General features: G+C 40.3%; 1 protein-coding gene across 1 annotated transcript in view; it reads left to right on the plus strand.

Annotated features, from left to right (window-relative positions):
* Positions 1-11,928: 11,928 nt before the first annotated feature.
* Positions 11,929-18,806, plus strand: part of LOC127428789 (long-chain-fatty-acid--CoA ligase 6-like) — a 56,013-nt gene continuing 49,135 nt past the window's right edge. The window contains exon 1 of the mRNA XM_051677384.1: positions 11,929-12,141. Within this exon, the coding sequence (XP_051533344.1) occupies positions 11,932-12,141 (210 nt within the window). The 5' untranslated portion in view covers positions 11,929-11,931. The remainder of the gene's footprint in view (positions 12,142-18,806) is intronic.

Consider the following 18,806-nt stretch of genomic DNA (forward strand, 5'->3'; position numbering starts at 1 on the left):
TTGTGGTAAATCAAGTGTCAGAAATATTATTTAATATGACGGAATCATCCTGACTACATTTTTACATGTCAGATCAGGTACATTTGCTCCTAACAACTGCACATTTTTCACTTTTTTACTGTGTATTTCTTGATAGAACACACAGATGTAATACATTTATAGTGCAACGTGTCTGTTGAATAACATTTCTGCATTTGTTATACAGGTGCATATGAAATGCAGTGTCTTGAAATGTGAAGTGTTTCACTTGTTTGTTTTTTAACCCTCTATGAGACATTATAATTTATAAATGACTAGGGATGTCCCGATACCGGTATCGAAATTGCGTCCGTTACCGCGGTCATGTACTTGTACTCATGCTCATAAAAATACTCTTATACCAAAAACCGTATGAATGTCATTATGTAAACATTCAGCGCACTAATTAAAATCACATTATGTCCTAGTAAGATTATTCAGCTACAAAAGCTGCGATTTAAATGAGATAAATATATAGTTTGCATTGCTGTGTGCTTCAAATGTGAGGTGTTTTGCTGACATAAAGACACAAAGTGCTCATGATGCCATGCGAGAAGCTGACATGTGAATCACAAGCTCTGCACACTTTGCTAGTTTTTTTATTATTTTCATGTTATAATCCGGTGAGATTCGATACACCCAATTTCATATTTGCTCTTTGAAGTAAACATGGCAAAGAAGTCAAAATCCTCAGACTCTGGAGACGTTAAAAGACACTTACGTGCTCAAGCTGAAACCCCCGAACAGGCTGCAAGCCGGGGACTCGATTTGGACGGCACTTTGGGAGAAGAAATTCAGCGTCAATTGTCCAACACCTCGGTGATGCTGATGAAGGTTGTTGCTGAATTGGAGGATCTCGCTGTAATACGTTGATCGATTATGGCGATGGAAACAAAATTCTCTGAGTTGGTTACAAGAGTGGCAGTTGTTGAGAAATGGATCGATCATCTGGAGTCATCAGAAATGGAATTATCCGCTAATCCGCCCGCGTCCAAAACAGACTTGGAATACATTTTGGAAAAGCTGGAATATCTGGAAAATATGAGCCGAAGGAACAATATACGAATTGTTAGAATTCCTGAGGATGAACAGGGCAGAGATATGGTGAAATTCCTGGACGAGCTCTTCCCGCGTCTGCTCGACATAACAGGCCATAAACTGGAAATCGAGCAAGCTCACAGAGTCATGGCTCGCAGATCTGCTGAGGGAGACAGGCACCGATCAATTCTGGCCAAATTTCTGAGATCATCCGATAAAGATCTCGTGTTGCGCCAGGCGAGGAGCAAAGGAAAGCTTTCTTGGAAGAATCACAATATTTTCTTATTCCCGGACTTTGCGAATTCGACAAGAAAGAAACGCGATCGGTTCAAGGAATGTAAGAAACATTTACATCAATGGAAGATCGCTTTGCGTTGACGTTTCCGGCCAAACTGAGAATAGAAATGAAGGATGGCCACAAAGTATTTACATGTCCAAAACAGGCACTCTCCTTCATAAATACATTGGAGTGAGTAAGCCATTTGATGTTTCTTATATTAGTGGTTTGACTTGCTGAACATACACTCGATTGTCTGAGGAAGCTGGGCACCATTTTTTGTTTCTTTTTGCGTTGGCTCCGCCTAGTGGCTGGAGTTTGTTTTGTGGAATGACACTTCCTTCAAGAAACTTTTGCATTGATGGAAGATCGTTTTTACACTGAAATTCCCGGTCAGATTGAGAATGGACACTATGGATGACTGCAAAATATCTACATGCTCACATAAAGACGTCTTTTATAAAGTTGACGGACTGAGTAAGTAATGATGTAATTTTTTTTTTTTTTACGTGGCCTCTGAGTGAAACGTCATCTGCCATACTCATAAACAGCCGGCTCACTGAACAATTGTTTGTCTGTCCGAGGAAACTGAACGGCTTTATATCAGCTGGAATTTGTTTTGTGGAGGAACACACCTTCGAGACAGTTCTGTGAATGAATCTACATGTTCTTCGTGTTTATTCTGCCTGTTGGCTGGGGTCTGTTTTGCAAAGTATTTTCTGTTGTGTAATTTTGCCTCACAAAATTTGTGCAGAAGCACCGGACTTAAACATTCCGATGGCAAAGTTGTCGCAGAGACTCTCATATGCGTACATGGACCTTTTGAGTTTAGAGGGATTGAAGGCAGTTGGCACTTTCGTGCCCGGGGTTAATGCGCATGTTTTTCTTTTTTCTGTTTGTTTTGTTCAGGGTTTGATTGTTGCATTAATGGGGAATGTGGTCTGTCTAATCTTGTTTTTGACACACAATTTTTTTTATTTTATTATTTCAATATGTCAAATGTTAATATGAGTAGGTTATCCACATGGAATGTGAATGGGTTGGGGCACCCCATAAAAAGAAGGAAGGTTATTTCTTTTCTTAAACTTAAGAAATATAATATAGTCTTTCTTAAAGAAACACATCTCTCCTCGCAGGAAGCTGAAGATATGGGGTGGACATGTTTTCTTTAGTGCTGGTTCAAGTAAGAGTAGGGGAGTCATTATACTGATAAATAAACATCTACAATTCAAATGTCTCAAACAGATTAAAGATAAATTAGGAAGAATCATTATTGTTTTAGGAGAAATTCAGGGGAAAAGGTTGATTTTGGCTAATATTTATGCACCTAATGCTGATGATCAGGGCTTTTTTATAGATCTTGAAGGGATGTTGCAAGCCATTGGCACCCATCATGATATAATATTGGGAGGAGACTTTAATCTTTTGATGGACTCAGTCCTTGATCATTGTGAAGCAAAAGTGTGTAAGCCCCCTACAGCAACACTGACGCTTCACAAGATGTGTAAAAATCTTGGTCTTACAGATATTTGGAGACTTTTGAACCCATCTGGTAGGGACTATACATTTTTTTCATCAGTCCATAAGATTTATTCTAGAATAGATTTTTCTAGAATCAAATTTCAAGTCCCTCATTTCAACTGTTGGCCAGATGGTTTTGCCGCTGAATTTTTTAGATCTTATGCTACAGAATTGGCTCCACATTTGTTAGAAGTTTATACGGAATCATTAAAGAATGGAAAGCTTCCTCCAACCATGACACAGGCATGGATCAGTCTGATTCTTAAAAATGACAAAGTGAGTGTAAGAATTACCGTCCAATTTCCCTTATCCAGCTAGATGTAAAAATGTTGTCAAAAATTTTGGCTAACCGATTAAGTAAAGTTATGACATCTCTTATACATGTAGATCAGGTGGGGTTTATTCGGGGCTCTTCTGATAACATTAGGCGTTTCCTTAATATCATGTGGTCAGTAGCGAATGATCAGTCTCCGGTCGCTGCCATCTCACTTTGAAGCCGAAAAGGCGTTTGATATGGTAGAATGGGATTATTTTTTGAAGGTTTTGGAAATATACGGGTTCGGGAATACTTTTCTTGGATGGATTAAGTTACTTTATAGACACCCGGTTGCGGCGGTACAAACAAATGAATTAATTTCAGATTATTTTACTCTGGATAGGGGCATCCGGCAGGATTGCTCTCTTTCCCCATTATTGTTCTGTCTTGCCCTGGAACCATTAGCAGCCGTGATAAGAAGGGAAGATGATTTTCCAGGGGTGGTGGTGAGAGATATGGTGCATAAGCTTTTGCTGATATCTTTTTATTCGCCTCCGACCTGATTAGATCTATGCCTTGCCTCCACAGAATTATTAATTCCTTTTTTAAATTCTCAGGATACGGAGTCAATTGGTCTAAATCCGAAACTTTGGCTCTGACAGCGTACTGCCCAGTAACAGCTTTCCAGCCGGGTGCCTTCCAGTGGCCCAAACAGGGCAGTAAATATTTGGGCATTTTATTTCCAGCAAATTTGTCTGATTTAATTAATTTTGACCCCTTAATAAAAAGGTTTTCGAGTGATGCGGGCAGGTGGGCTTCATTACATTTATCTATGATTGGGAAGTTTAATGTTATTAAAAAGAATTGTATTCCAAAATTTAACTACCTGTTACAATCTCTCTCTGTAGATGTCCCCCTCTCTTATTTCAAGCTATTTGATAGCATAGCGAAGTCCTTCATGTGTTATGGTAAACGTCCCAGATTACATTTCAATAAGTTACATAGGCCGATTGACAAAGGTGGGCTAGGCCTACCCAAGATTTTGTTTTATTATTTATTATGCATTCGGTCTCAGACATTTGGTTCATTGGCCGCTTCCACCTGAGAGAGCCCTTCCCTGGTTTTGTATTGAACAGGAAGTTCTTGCCCCTATTTCGCCATTGCAAAGCCTTTCTATCAAACTAATTGGAGAAGTTAAGTTACACCCCTTTATCTCGCGTTTGCACTTGTTATGGACAAAAGTGTCCAGAGTGTTTAATTCGGACATTTATTTAAATGTTGCCTTGAGCATATGGCTGAACCCTAAATTATGTATTAATAGGTCCCCTTTCTGCTGGTCAGAGTGGATTGTGAGGGGGGTTACTACACTCGATGACCTATATGAGAGTGGAGTGTTGAGATCTTTTGATTATTTGGTTAAACTTTTTGGGATTCCCAGATCTCAGTTCTATAGGTATTTACAGCTGCGCCACCTGCTCTGTATTGTTTTTGGGAGTGACACACCCTCCTAAAGTGGCAGATACTCTGGGAAATCAAATCAAATCAAATCAAATCACTTTATTGTCACACAGCCATATACACAAGTGCAATGGTGTGTGAAATTCTTGAGTGCAGTTCCGATCAACATAGCAGTCGTGACAGTGATGAGACATATACCAATTTACAATAACATCAAATAAACACAGCACAATTTAAACATCTGTTATACACATAATTACACTCAACAATATACAAATAATAACATACACTGTACAGTATACAATACTCACTATATAGATACACATTATTCAATAAAAATTAAAAATAAAAATATATAAAAGTATATATATATAGTATATATATATATATATATATATATATATATATATATATATAGAATGTACAGTATTGTACTGTATTGACATTCAGGCTGTCGGTTGATAGTCAGTTGTTAAGAGAGAACATAATATAATAATAATAATATAATTTATGACAGTCTGGTGTGAGATATAAGAGTAAGGGTAATAAAGTCCAGTGCTGATGTATTTTGATCGTGGGAGATCAAGAGTTCAGAATTATGATTGGTTGGGGGAAGAAGCTATCATGGAGTCGGCTGGTGCGGGTCCTGATGCTGCGATACCGCCTACCTGATGGTAGCAGTGAGAACAGCCCATGGCTCGGGTGGCTGGAGTCTCTGATGATCCTCCGAGCTTTTTTCACACACCGCCTTGTATATATTTCCTGGAGGGAGGGAAGCTCACCTCCGATGATGTGTCTGGCAGTTCGCACCACCCTTTGCAGTGCTTTGCGGTTGTGGGCGGTGCTATTGCCGTACCAGGCGGAGATACAGCCAGTCAGGATGCTCTCCACAGTGCAGGTGTAGAACCATGTGAGGATGTGGCGGTTCATTCCAAACTTCCTCAGCCGTCTCAGGAAGAAGAGGCGCTGATGAGCCTTCTTCACAACGACTTCAGTGTGGATGGACCATGTGAGTTCCTCAGTGATGTGGACACCCAGGAACTTGAAGCTGCTGACTCTCTCCACTGGTGCTCCATTGATGGTGATGGGACTGTGTTCTCTGTCTTTCCGTCTGAAGTCCACCACAAGCTCCTTTGTCTTACTGACGTTGAGGGAGAGGTTGTGCTCCTGACACCAGTGTGTCAGGGTGTGCACCTCCTCTCTGTAGGCTGTTTCATCATTGTCAGTGATCAGACCTACCACTGTCGTGTCATCAGCAAACTTAATGATGGCATTGGAGCTATGTGTTGCCACACAGTCATGTGTGTACAAGGAATACAAGAGTGGGCTGAGAACACAGCCCTGCGGGGCTCCAGTTTTGAGGGTCAGTGATGAGGAGATGTTGCTGCCTATTCTAACCACCTGGCGTCTGCTTGACAGGAAGTCCAGGATCCAGCTGCACAGCGAGCTGTTTAAGCCCAGAGCCCGGAGTTTCTCATCTAGCTTGGAGGGCACTATGGTGTTGAATGCTGAGCTGTAGTCTACAAACAGCATTCTCACATAAGTGTTCTTTTTTCCAGGTGGGAGAGAGCAGTGTGTATTGTAGATGCAATGGCATCATCAGTGGAGCGGTTGTTGCGGTAAGCAAACTGCAGTGGGTCAAGATTGAGTGGCAATACAGAGCAGATGTAATCTCTGATTAGTCTCTCAAAACATTTGCTGATGATGGGGGTCAGAGCAACAGGATGCCAGTCATTTAAACAAGTTATTTTTGATTGTTTTGGTACAGGCACAATGGTGGATGTTTTAAAGCATGTGGGGACTACAGACAAAGAGGGGGAAAGGTTGAAAATGTCCGTAAAAACACCAGCCAGCTGGTTTGCGCACGCTCTGATGACTTTGCGGATATTCACCCATCGGAATGATCGGGTTACATCCGCTACAGAGACGGAGAGTGAACTAACCTCTGTAGCTTCAGCCGCGAGAGCTCTCTCCGCGAGGGCGGTGTTATTTCCCTCGAAACGAGCATAAAAAGTATTTAGCTCATCCGGTAGAGAGGCAGCGGTGTTCATGGTGGAGTTTTTATTCCCTTTAAAGTCCGTGATGATGTTAATTCCCTGCCACATGCTTCTAGATTTGGTGGTGTTAAACTGTCCTTCAATCTTGCTCCTGTACTGGCGTTTTGCGGTTCTGATAGTTTTTCGGAGGGCATAACTGGCTTGTTTATGCTCCTCCACGTTCCCGGAATTAAAAGCGGAGGTCCGCACATTAAGTGCCGTGCGAACATCGCTATTGATCCAAGGTTTCTGATTCGGATAGATCCGTATTGTCCTGGTCGGAATCACGTCCTCTACGCACGTTCTGATGAAACACATTACGCTATCAGCGTAAAGCTCGACGTCGTCATCAGAGGCAGACCGGAACATCTCCCAGTCCGTGTGATCAAAACAGTCTTGTAGCGTAGAATCTGATTGGTCCGACCAGCACTGGATCGTTCTGAGGGTGGGTGCTTCCTGTTTCAATTTCTGCCTGTAAGCAGGCAGAAGCAGAATGGAAGAGTGGTCCGATTTGCCAAATGGTGGGCGGGGGAGGGATTTGTAGCCATCCCGGAATGGAGAGTAGCAATGGTCCAAAACCCGGTCCCCTCGTGTGTTGAAACTAATGTGCTGGTGATATTTTGGTGTGACTGATTTTAAACTGGCTTTATTAAAGTCCCCGGTCACAATGAACGCGGCTTCAGGGTGCGCGGTTTCCTGCTCACTTATTCTCCCATACAGTTCCTTGAGTGCCCGGTCTGTGTCGGCTTGTGGGGGAATGTACACAGCAGTGATAATGACTGCTGCGAATTCCCTCGGTAGCCAGAATGGTCGACACAGAAGCATAAGAAATTCCAGATCAGGAGAACAGAAAGACTTGATAGAATGTACGTTCCTCTGATCACACCAGGATTTGTTGATCATAAAACATACACCACCTCCTCTAGTTTTACCTGAGAGGTCTTTCGCTCTGTCCGCTCGGTGCACGGAGAACCCCGCGGGTTCAATGGCTGGGTCTGGAATCTCCGCAGACATCCAAGTTTCTGTTAGGCAGATAATGCAGCAGTCCCTCATCTCTCGTTGGAAAGAGATCCGCGCTTTCAGCTCGCAGAGCTTGTTATCCAGAGACTGAACATTTGCCAGTAGAATAGTGGGTAGCGGGGGTCGATTTGCATGGCGTCTTACTCTGATGAGAACGCCGGCTCTGTTTCCCCTTTTCCTCCTGCGTTTCCGCGGCCGTGCTGCCCAGACAAAGGGCTCCGCTTGCGTGTTTGTAAACAGCGGGTCGGCATTGAGGAATGTGATGTCCGGTTTTCGGTGTGAGATTGCTGAACCAATGTCCAAAAGTGTTTGTCTGTCATAGACAATAAGGCAGACAACATCCAAGACAAAAAACATAAGAATTGTGAACAAAACAAACAAAACATTGCTATGTTGTGTCGGAGCTCGCAACGCAGCAGCCATACTCGGCGCCATCCTGAGTCCAAAAAGAGGTGATTATTGCTTTAGGAAAAGGTCATGAGGCATCAGTGTATTACTCCCTACTAATTCAGAGTCTGGGGATTGGAGCTTTAACGTCTATCAAGAGATTATGGGAGAAAGATTTTAACTTGGTATTGGAGGAGGGAATGTGGACTAGGATTCTAAAAAACGTCAAGTCTGTATCTAGAGATGCAAGGGTGCGCCTTATGCAATTCAAGATTTTACATAGATTCTATTGGACCCCCTCTAGATTGTATAGGTTTGGTCTTAAAGACACACCCACCTGCTGGCGATGCCAATCGGAGGATGGAGACATGGCCCATGTTTTTTGGTGGTGTGCTGAGATCCAAGATTTTTAGTTGACGGTTCAAAGTTTTGTGTGTAACGTATTGGGCACTCAGGTTTCATTTTGCACCAGACTCTGTGTTTTGGGCGATGGGGCGATCATCAATATAGGAGATATAAAAGCATAAGAAATTGTAACCAGTGTTATGAAAGGTAGGCAGACTGTTTTAAGGGGATGGAAGTCGGCTGGAGCGCTCTCAATTTGGGAGTGGTTCGAGGAGATGGGGAGGGTGGCAGCTTTCGAGGAGGTGTTGTGTAGAAGGCAGGGGATGTGGCATTCATTTGATGGGAAATGGGGCAGTTACTTGGCATTTTTGGGGTCTCTCGGGGAGGGACTCTGGAGAGAGGCGTAGTTTTAGATGTGTATGATTATTATAATATAATATATATATATATATATATATAATTTATTTATTTAGTTAGTTTTTCTGTGTGTGTGTACTTATGTGAGACCAGGGGGATGTTCGTTGGGGGTCGGGGTGGGGTTGTTGATTGGGGAGGGGGAGGGGTAGTAGTGGGAGTTAAATGTTGATTCATTGTTTTTGTTTTTGTTTGTCATTTCTATGAATCAATAAAAATGTTCATCTTAAAAAAACAGAACCTTATGAAAAGTCAATGTTCTGGTGTTGTGCGATTGCTTCTGCTAAAATTAACCAAAAACCTGGTGTGAAAATATTGTGTGAAAAATAAAATGCATACTAACATCAGTAAAAAAATAAAAATAAAAGATAATAATAAATAAAATACAATTTAAAGTTTTATTAATTACATTTAGTTAAACATTGCACAATTCAATTTGATGAAATTTTTTAATGAAAATTAAATGCATAAAATTGTACAATTGTTTTATTTTTTTGAGTGATAGTGTGTAGTGTAACATTACACACCAGAATGCAGATGGCATGTATTTTAAACATATTACATCATTAAAGAAATAGCAAGAGCAATTATTTGAAAATAATAATAATACTTAATGCATTACTTTATAATTAAAAATATATTTAATTACTTTCATATCATTCTGTCTTGTGAAATACCAGAAATCTGTTCCAATATCAGTTGCTTTTGCTGCTGTGAAACAAATTCAGACACAAATTGTCCGATCACTTTTTTCCAGGTCTTTAGCCTACTAATTGTGTGTTTGATTACTTGATTACTGGCAAGTATTTTAACCAAACACCAGAGAGTTTAGAGAGTGAACTTTAAACCGCACACATCTGATGTGTCAATATTCTGAGTTTTCTGCTGAAAAGGGCACTGGAGATCCTAAATACTAGTAAGTTATGAATTATGCATTATGAAATTAGTGCACCTACAGTACTTTAATGGTTATGCTTTAATCACTGTGGTTGTTGATAGCCTCTATGATTTTATGCACTGTGGATTGCTTTGCTATTTATACTACAGTATATGTATAACTCTTTGCCCCTGTCCAAAGTTTATAGTACAAAGTGGATAGAGCCTAGATTGTTTATGAATTAGACCTATAGTATACATTTTTCAAGGCAGCTTCTAGACATACTTGCCATGGAGAAAACTCTTAAATAAATCTTATTCCTGTTTGTGTTTACAAAATAAGTCAAATTATGTCAAATGTCAACATATAAACAAACACTGCACTGCTTCTAGGGTAGCAATGCAAGTCCACAGAATTACTAATTTTATTTTCATGACAAACTGTAAACATGTCCCTAGTGTTAAAAATTTCACTCAGGCTGTTCAGGAATTGGTAATGAATAAACAGTTCTTTCATAAGTGGTAGCTATTATGGTTCGCATTTCTTTACAAGTGCATCATCTAAATCTTCAACCATCCAGTAAAGCCAGTAAAGTGTAAGAGTTTATTATAACGCTGGGGATTTTGGAGAACTTCTGCTCTGTATGGATGCCATGAAGAAGACAAGTATTACATTTGTGATTTTATAGAGTCCATACAAAAAACTTTCAGATCCATTAAATACTGTAACCTCTGGTAGACACTGTAATTGTAGGTACAATCGTTTTAGGAAATCTTTTATACCCTCTTCAATATAAATGCTATATAATATGGTGCAGAGGTAAAATGGATATATTTTGGGAGATATACAGTATCTTATGTTTGATGGGTCTTTATAATATTTTATAAGGTATTGTTTATACTGTTATTTGTATAATTTAGATGATGTTTTGTGATTTAAAAAAAACAAATTATACTGTAGATGTTTTATATGGCATTATTAGTTACTGCTCTTTTTACATTGCGATTTGAAGGAGAGTGTAAATGTATTATGTACGAGTACAGCATCATGCATTAATTCATTAATTTATTCATTTTAGTAAGGTGTATCGTGACAACAAGGAATTGTTCTGCTGAATGAGATTAGTCAATGTTCGCTGTCTGTGTTATGTTGCTTGCTGATAATACTTTAGTAATTTATAATGGTAACATTTAAAATGAGTTTTCATTTTGATGAAAATGTAAATACTAGAGAATAAAAACATGTATCTCTCAATGAGGCAATAAGGCTACTGTAGATATTGTAAGATATTGTAGGCTCACAACTATAGCGAATAGAACTCAGCCTAAATGTGATTGGTGGTCAGACATTTGCCGTGTTGAAATTACTTAATCATTCACTTCCCTATATAGTGAATACCACATAATGCACTATGCAGGGAGCAGTTTCAGTTCTGTGATGCTCTCAGTGCCTCTGTTCTGCCGCTTCTCTCCCACTGAATATGTCAAATAAATTGGGAACTCATAGTTACTGTGTACCATGTAAAGCTTCCTGAAGAGTGGGGGAGAGGACGGGTAGGATGAAGTTTGGTTAGAAATTGGTTTGATGTATTTGACTTTTGGTTTGATTGGCAGTGATAAATTAAAATGAAAAGCTGTGTGTTTCTCTCTCTCACAAGCACTCTCTCTGCCCAGATTTTTTGCCACCCTCGTTTAGCTGCACAATCGCTTGAGCCTCGCTACAAATGGAAGGTTTAGATGATGTTAATGTAAATTGTATATAATTGTATAAATTGTAGTTTTTTCAATGTTAAAATAATTTCTTCTATCCCAGTTTAAAATAGAGACAAATTAAATGAAGTCAAATTTAGTAAATCACTTGTAGGTTGATTCCCCTGAAAAGTATAAATACTTGGCATTATCAAAGCATTGCTCTGTTTTTGTGACTGAGCCTCTGACAGTAACATGGACTCAACTAATGGCATGAATTTGAGGCAGGACTACCTGTTTGGCTGATCAATGGAAGGCAAGGACAGTATTTGGGAAACACTCATTACATCAATGCATTTGCAATTCCATTACAATGGTGCCCATACCCATCCCACCCACCCACCCACCCACCCAACCCCCTAAATCTTGAATATTTGGTTACATCCTTGGTAGTCAGTGCTGATCTACATATGATGTGCCATAGCTTGTATTCATAGTAAAACTGTCAACAAATGCACCTGCAGTCTGTTGTGCGCATGCTAATGTCTCTCTCTCTTGTTCTCTCTTTCTCTCACTATGCATCAGAGCTCAGTTCCATGCTTATAGAGAAGATGCTGTCACGGGATCTGCTGCTTAGTCTTCAGCTCCCTGAGCTGGATGATCTGGGTCAGTTCATACAATCCCTGCCCACCTCCACATTGGTGGGTTTAGGTGTGCTCACCACTGTGCTAGCATACTGGTTCGTGGCACGCCCTCGTGCTATTATTCCACCCTGTGACCTCTGGCACCAGTCACAGGAAGTAGAGGTAGGCCACAGCTACAACTAATATGTTTTGATACAGGGTGCCTGTATCATTCACTTTCAAACTCTAATGTTCTAATGAAGAATAGCCTAAAATAAATTATATTTACTACCAGTCAAACGTTTGACTGAACACATTTGACTAAATTTATCACATGATCTTAAGGAACTTTTAATCTAGAGGCTTATGTGTTAAATTGTCCCTTGATATGAATTACTTCACAAAAAATAAAAAAATTTCAATTACATTTTTGGAGTTAATAGTGAAGAAAAATCAGCCATGAAAGCACATAGGCCTACACTGGAAGTATTGGAACTCCTTCAGTACTGTTTAAAAAGCATTTCAGGATGCACCTCATGAAGTTGGTTGGAGAATGATCAGAGTGTGCAGCCCAAAAACAACAGAGTTTTTCTGTTTTGGTTAACATTTTTTTGGTCTTTAGATATTTCCTATATTTCCATTAGTGTTATTGTTTTAAAGACTTTTACTTTTTAAAAGTATAATTTTTATGTGTGGAAATAGTAATAATAAAAAAATGTGTAGTGTCCAAACTTTTGACTGGTAGAGCACATGGCAAGGGGATTTTCATTTCGCTACAACATTATTGTGTTATCACCTGAATAATCCAGTTTCAGGATTTGAGGTTTAATTAAAATAAGATTAATGTGGGGCCTGGGTTGCTCAGCAAGTAAAGACACTGACTACCACACCTGGAGTCGCAAGTTCAAATCCAGGGCATGCTGAGTGACTCCAGTCAGGCTTCCTAAGCAACCAATTGGCCCGGTTGCTAGGGTGGGTAGAGTCACGTTGGGTTAACCTCCTCGTGGTCGCTCTAATGTGGTTCTCGCTCTCAGTGGGGCGCGTGGTGAGTTGTGCGTGGATGCTGCGGAGAATAGCGTGTAGCCTCCATACGCACTAGGTCTCCGTGGAAATGCTTAAAAAGCCACATGATAAGATGTGCGGCTTGACGGTCTCAGACGTGGAGGCAACTGAGATTTGTCCTCCGCCACCCAGATTGAGGCAAGTCATTACACCACCACGAGGACTTAGAGCGCATTGGGAATTGGGCATTCCAAATTGGGGAGAAAATGCAAAAAGAGAAAGAAAAAAAGATTAATGTTTAGACTAATTTCTTCTTTGATGTCTGTAAGGATTTACCTTTTAAAATGTTTGCATTCACATCCTGAACCCTGTGTGTTTGAATCTGGCTATGACCTGATTTCTGGTCAATGTTTTGCAAGCATAACATTCAAGACAGGTGGCCAATTTGATTATCCTAAAAACATGAAGATGATACAATTGAAGAATATACATGTGATATATTCATGATGAGCCTTACTCTCTTTTCAAGAGTAGTTTAAAGCTAAAGAGTGTCATTTTTTTCCAAGTTAAAATACTTTCTCCTATTATAGTTTAATGTGCAGAGATTCCCCGAAAACACTGTGGAAAAACAATACTCTTTTTTTTTCCTGATCAGCCCAACATAGCAACATTGGCTCAACCAATGACATGAGGGGTGGGACTATCTGTTTTCTGACCAATGGATGACAGGGGGATTGGCCAGGAAACATGTTTTACATTTTCTTTTTTTATTTCCATTTGGCAACTCTAATGATGCAGAAATTACTTAAACTTTAAGAGTAAGATGATCTTGAGTCACGTGGTGCCATGCGAGGGTCGGACGTGTGAACCGCGAGCTCTGCGCACTTTGCTAGTTTTTAATTCTTTTTGTGTCATAAACCAGTGAGATTCTATACACTCTGTTTCATAATTGTTCTATGAAGATAATATGTCAAAGAATTCAAAATCCTCAGGCTCTCAAGACATTAAAAGACACTTACGTGCTCAAGCTGATACCCCAGACAGGGCCGCAGACCAGGGACTCAGTTTGGACGGTGTGGCGGGAGAAATTCAGCGTCAACTGTCCAGCATGTCAGTGATGCTGACGAAGGTCGTAGCGGACTTGGAGGATCTTGCTGTAATACGTCGATTGATTACGGCCATGGAGTCAAAATTCTCTGAGTTGGTTACAAGAATCGGGGACGTCGAGAAACGGATCGATTATCTGGAGTCACTGAAGAGGGAATTAGCTGCTAACCCGCTAGCGACCAAGGCAGATTTGCAGTGTGTCTGGGAAAAGTTGGAAGACCTTGAGAATCATAATCGGCGAAACAACATCCGAATTGTTGGAATTCCTGAGAACAAAGAAGGCAGAGATATGGTGAAATTCCTAGATGAGCTCTTCCCGAGTCTGCTCGAAATAACAGGCCATAAGCTGGAAATCGAGCAAGCTCACAGAGTCCCGGCTTAGAGATCCACTGAGGGAGACAGGCCTCGATCAATTCTGGCCAAATTTCTGAGATCATCCGATAAAGATCTCGTGTTACGTGAGGCAAGGAGTAAAGGAAGGCTTTCTTGGAAGAACCACAACATTTTCATGTTCCCAGACTTTGCAAATTAAACAAGAGAGAAACGTGATCGATTCATGGAATGCAAGAAACTTTTACATCAATGGAAGATCACTTTTGCACTGATGTTTTCGGCCAAACTGAGAATAGATGCTAAGGATGGCCGCAAAGTATTTACTTGTCCCCAACAAGCATTGTACTTTATAAAGTCAAGGGAATGAGTAAGTCATTGTGTGGCACTCGCTTTGCAGCCAAGCGGACCTGACTCACTGAACATTCACTTGACTGTCCGAGGAAACTGGGCGCCTTCTTTGTTTCTTTTTGTGCTGGTTCCGCCTAGCGGCTGGAGTCTTTTTTGTGGAATAACACTCCTTCCGGACAGTTGTGAATGAGTGTGCTCGTTCTTTGTGCTTATGCCTCCTATTAGATGAAGTTTGTTTTGTGGAATATTTTTTTGCAGGATTAGGTCATCTGCTGCACTTATGAAACAGCCGGCTCACTGAACATTTGTTTGAGGAAACTGAACATTTCTTTATATATATATATATTTTTTTACATACAATTTATTTATTTTATTTGTTTATTTATTTATTTATTTGTGTGTGTGTGTTTTGGTTCCGCTAGAGGCTGGAGCTTGTTTTGGGGAGGAACACACCTTCGGGACAGTATGTGGATGAATCTACACATGCTTTGTGTTTGTTCTGCCTATTGGCTGGAGTTTGTTTTATACATTTTGTTCTGTTATGTAATTCTGTCTCAAAAACTTTGTATAGAAGCACCGGACTTGAGCAATCCAATGGCAAAGTTGTTGCGGGGGCTCCTGTAGGTGTACATGGACTGTTTGAGTTTAGAGGGATGGATGCTGGTTGGCGCTGTCGTGTGCGGGGTTAATGCACACGTTTTTCTTTTTTCTGTTTGTTTGGTTTCGGGGGGGAAGTTTGGGGTTTGACTGTTGCACTAATGTTGGAATGTGGTCTTTATAATCTTGTTTTTGACAATCTCTTTTTTCTAATATGTCAAAATGTCAAATGTTAATAAGAGTGGATGTGAATGGGTTGGGGCACCCCATAAAAAGAAGGAAACGAAAGAAACATGATATAGTGTTTCTTCAAGAAATGCATCTTTCCCCTCAGGAAGCCGAAAAATTTGGGAAGATATGGGGTGGACATGTTTTCTTTAGTGCTGGCTCAAGTAAGAGCAGGGGAGTCATTACATTGATAAGTAAGCATCTACATACAATTCAAATGTCAGATTAAACAGATTAAAGATAAATTAGGAAGAGTCATTATTGTTTTAGCAGAAATTCAGGGGCAAAGGTTGATTTTGGTTATTATTTACACACCTAACGTTGATGATCAGGGCTTTTTTATAGATCTTGAAGGGATGTTGCAAGCCGCTGGCACCCCTCATGATATAATATTGGGAGGAGACTTTAATCTTTTGATGGACTCAGTCCTTGATCATAGTGAAGCAATAGTGTGCAAGCCCCCTAGAGCAACACTGACATTTCACAGGATGTGTAAAAATCTTGGTCTTACAGATATTTGGAGACTTTTGAACCCATCTGGTAGGGACTATACATTCTTTTCAATGGTCCATAAGATTTATTCTAGAATAGATTTTTTTTATATCTAAGTCCCTCATTTCATCTGTTGTTGATTGCTCAATTGGAAACATCTTAGTCTCGGATCATGCCCTGGTGAGTTTAGAGGTGTTGCCACATACGGAGAAAAAGAAATCATATAGATGGCGCTTTAATGTATCACTTTTGCAAAATCCTAAATTCCAACAAATGTTAAAGACCAAAATCAATGTTTATATGGAGACCAACTGTCCTCAGTATCTTCTGTGGGCGTGGCTTGGGAGGCACTTAAGGCGGTTCTTAGGGGTCGGATCATACAGTATTTCTCATTTATCAAAAAATCCATAGCCATAGCCTGAGAACTCGTGGAGTTGGAAGGGAATATTAAAAGTGCCGAAGCAGAGCTGAAACACCGAATGTCGTCTGATGGCCTCAGAGAATTGACCCGATTGAAATACAGATATAATACTATTTTGTCACGAAAGGTGGAGTATTGGCTATTCAGGGCAAGACAGTCATACTTTGAGTCGATGGGACAAAGCAGGGAAGCTTTTGGCTAGAGAGAGCAGAGAGAGTCTTTTTCTACCATTCCTTCAGTGAAATCTGCTGGTGGTGAAATATTTACCTCGGCCATTGATATTAATAATACTTTTAAAGAATTCTATCTTGATCTTTATAGTTCCACGTCTTTGTCTACTGATGAAGATATTAGAAACTTTGTGGAGCCATTAGAACTCCCTAAACTGACGACTGAACAAAAAAAATTCTCTTGATTTTGAGATAACCTTGGAGGAGCTTGGCGAGATAATTAAGGCCTTGCCTACAGGCAAGGCTCCGGGGCCAGATGGCTTTGCCACTGAATTTTTTAGATCTTATGCTACAGAATTGGCTCCACTTTTGCTAGAAGTTTACATGGAATCATTAAAGAATGGAAAGCTTCCACCAACCATGACACAACCGCGGATTAGTCTGATACTTAAAAAGGACAAAGATCCAAGCGATTGTAAGAGTTACCATCCAATTTCCCAGATCCAGCTAGACGTTAAAATATTGTCCAAAATTCTGGCTAACCGACTGAGTTAAGTTATGACATCTCTTATACATACAGATCAGGTGGGGTTTATTCGGGGCTGCAGCTTTTCTGATAACATTAGGCGTTTCTTCAATATCGTGGTCAGTGGTGAATGATCAGACTCCTGTCCTTGCCATCTCACTTGATGCCGAAAAGGCATTTGATATGGTAGAATGGGATTATCTTTTTAAGATTTTGGAAATATACAGGTTCGGGAATACTTTTATTGGATTAAGTTACTTTATAGACACTCAGTAGCGGCGGTACAAACAAATGGATTAATTTCAGATTATTTTACTCTGGATAGGGGCACCCGGCAGGGTTGTCCTCTTTCCCCATTATTGTTCTGTCTTGCCCTGTAACCATTAGCAGCCACGATAAGAAGAGAAGATGATTTTCCAGGGGTGGTGGTGGGAGGTATGGCACATAAGCTTTTGCTTTATGCTGATGATATTTTATTATTCGTCTCTGACCCCACTAGATCTATGCCTTGCCTCCACAGAATTATTAATTCCTTTTCTAAGTTCTCAGGATACAGAGTCAATTGGTCTAAATCCAAAGCTTTGGCTCTGACAGCGTACTGCCCAGTAACGGCTTTTCAGCCGGGTGCCTTTCAGTGGCCCAAACAGGGAAGTAAATATTTGGACATTTTATTCCCAGCAAATTTGTCTGATTTAGTTAGTTAATATTGACCCCTTAATAAAGGTTTTCGAGCGATATGGGCAGGTGGGCTTCTTTACATTTATCTATTATTGGGAAGTTTAATGTTATTAAAATGAATTGTATTCCAAAATGTAACTACCTGTTAAAATCTCTCCCTGTAGATGTCCCCCTCTCTTATTTCAAGGAATTTGATAGCATAGCGAAGTCCTTCATTTGGAATGGTAAGCGTCCCAGATTACATTTCAATAAGTTACACAGGCCGATTGACAAAGGTGGGCTAGGCCTACACAAGATTTTGTTTTATTATTATGCATTCAGTCTCAGACATTTGGCTCATTGGTCTCTTCCACCTGAGAGAGCCCCCCCCTGGTTTTGTATTGAACAGGAAGTTCTTGCCCCTATTTTGCCATTGCAAATCCTTTCTATTAAACTAACCGGAGCAGTTAAGTTACACCCCGTTGTCTCTCATTTGCACTCGGTGTGGACAAAAGTGTCCAGAGTGTTTAATTCGGACATTTATTTAAATGTTGCCTTGAGCATATGGCTGAACCCCAAAATATGTATTAACAAGTCCCCTTTTTGCTGGTCAGAGTGGATTAGGAGGGGGGTTACTACACTCGGTGACCTATATGAGAGTGGAGTTTTGAGATCCTTTGAAAATTTGGTTCAACATATTGGGATTCCCAGATCTCAGTTCTATAAGTATTTACAGCTGTGCCACCTGCTTTGTACTGTTTTTGGGAGTAGTTTACACCCCCCTAAAGCGGCAGATACTCTGGGAGTGGTGATTACTGCTTTTGGAAAAGGTCATGAGGCATCAGTGTATTACTCCCTGCCAATTCAGAGTCTGGGGGATGGAACTTCAACTTCTCTTAAGAGATTATGGGAGAAAGATTTAAACTTGGTATTGGAGGAGGGAGTGTGGGCTAGGATTCTAAATAAC

Source organism: Myxocyprinus asiaticus, chromosome 38 (assembly GCF_019703515.2).
Source record: "Myxocyprinus asiaticus isolate MX2 ecotype Aquarium Trade chromosome 38, UBuf_Myxa_2, whole genome shotgun sequence".
In the NCBI taxonomy this organism is placed as follows: domain Eukaryota; kingdom Metazoa; phylum Chordata; class Actinopteri; order Cypriniformes; family Catostomidae; genus Myxocyprinus; species Myxocyprinus asiaticus.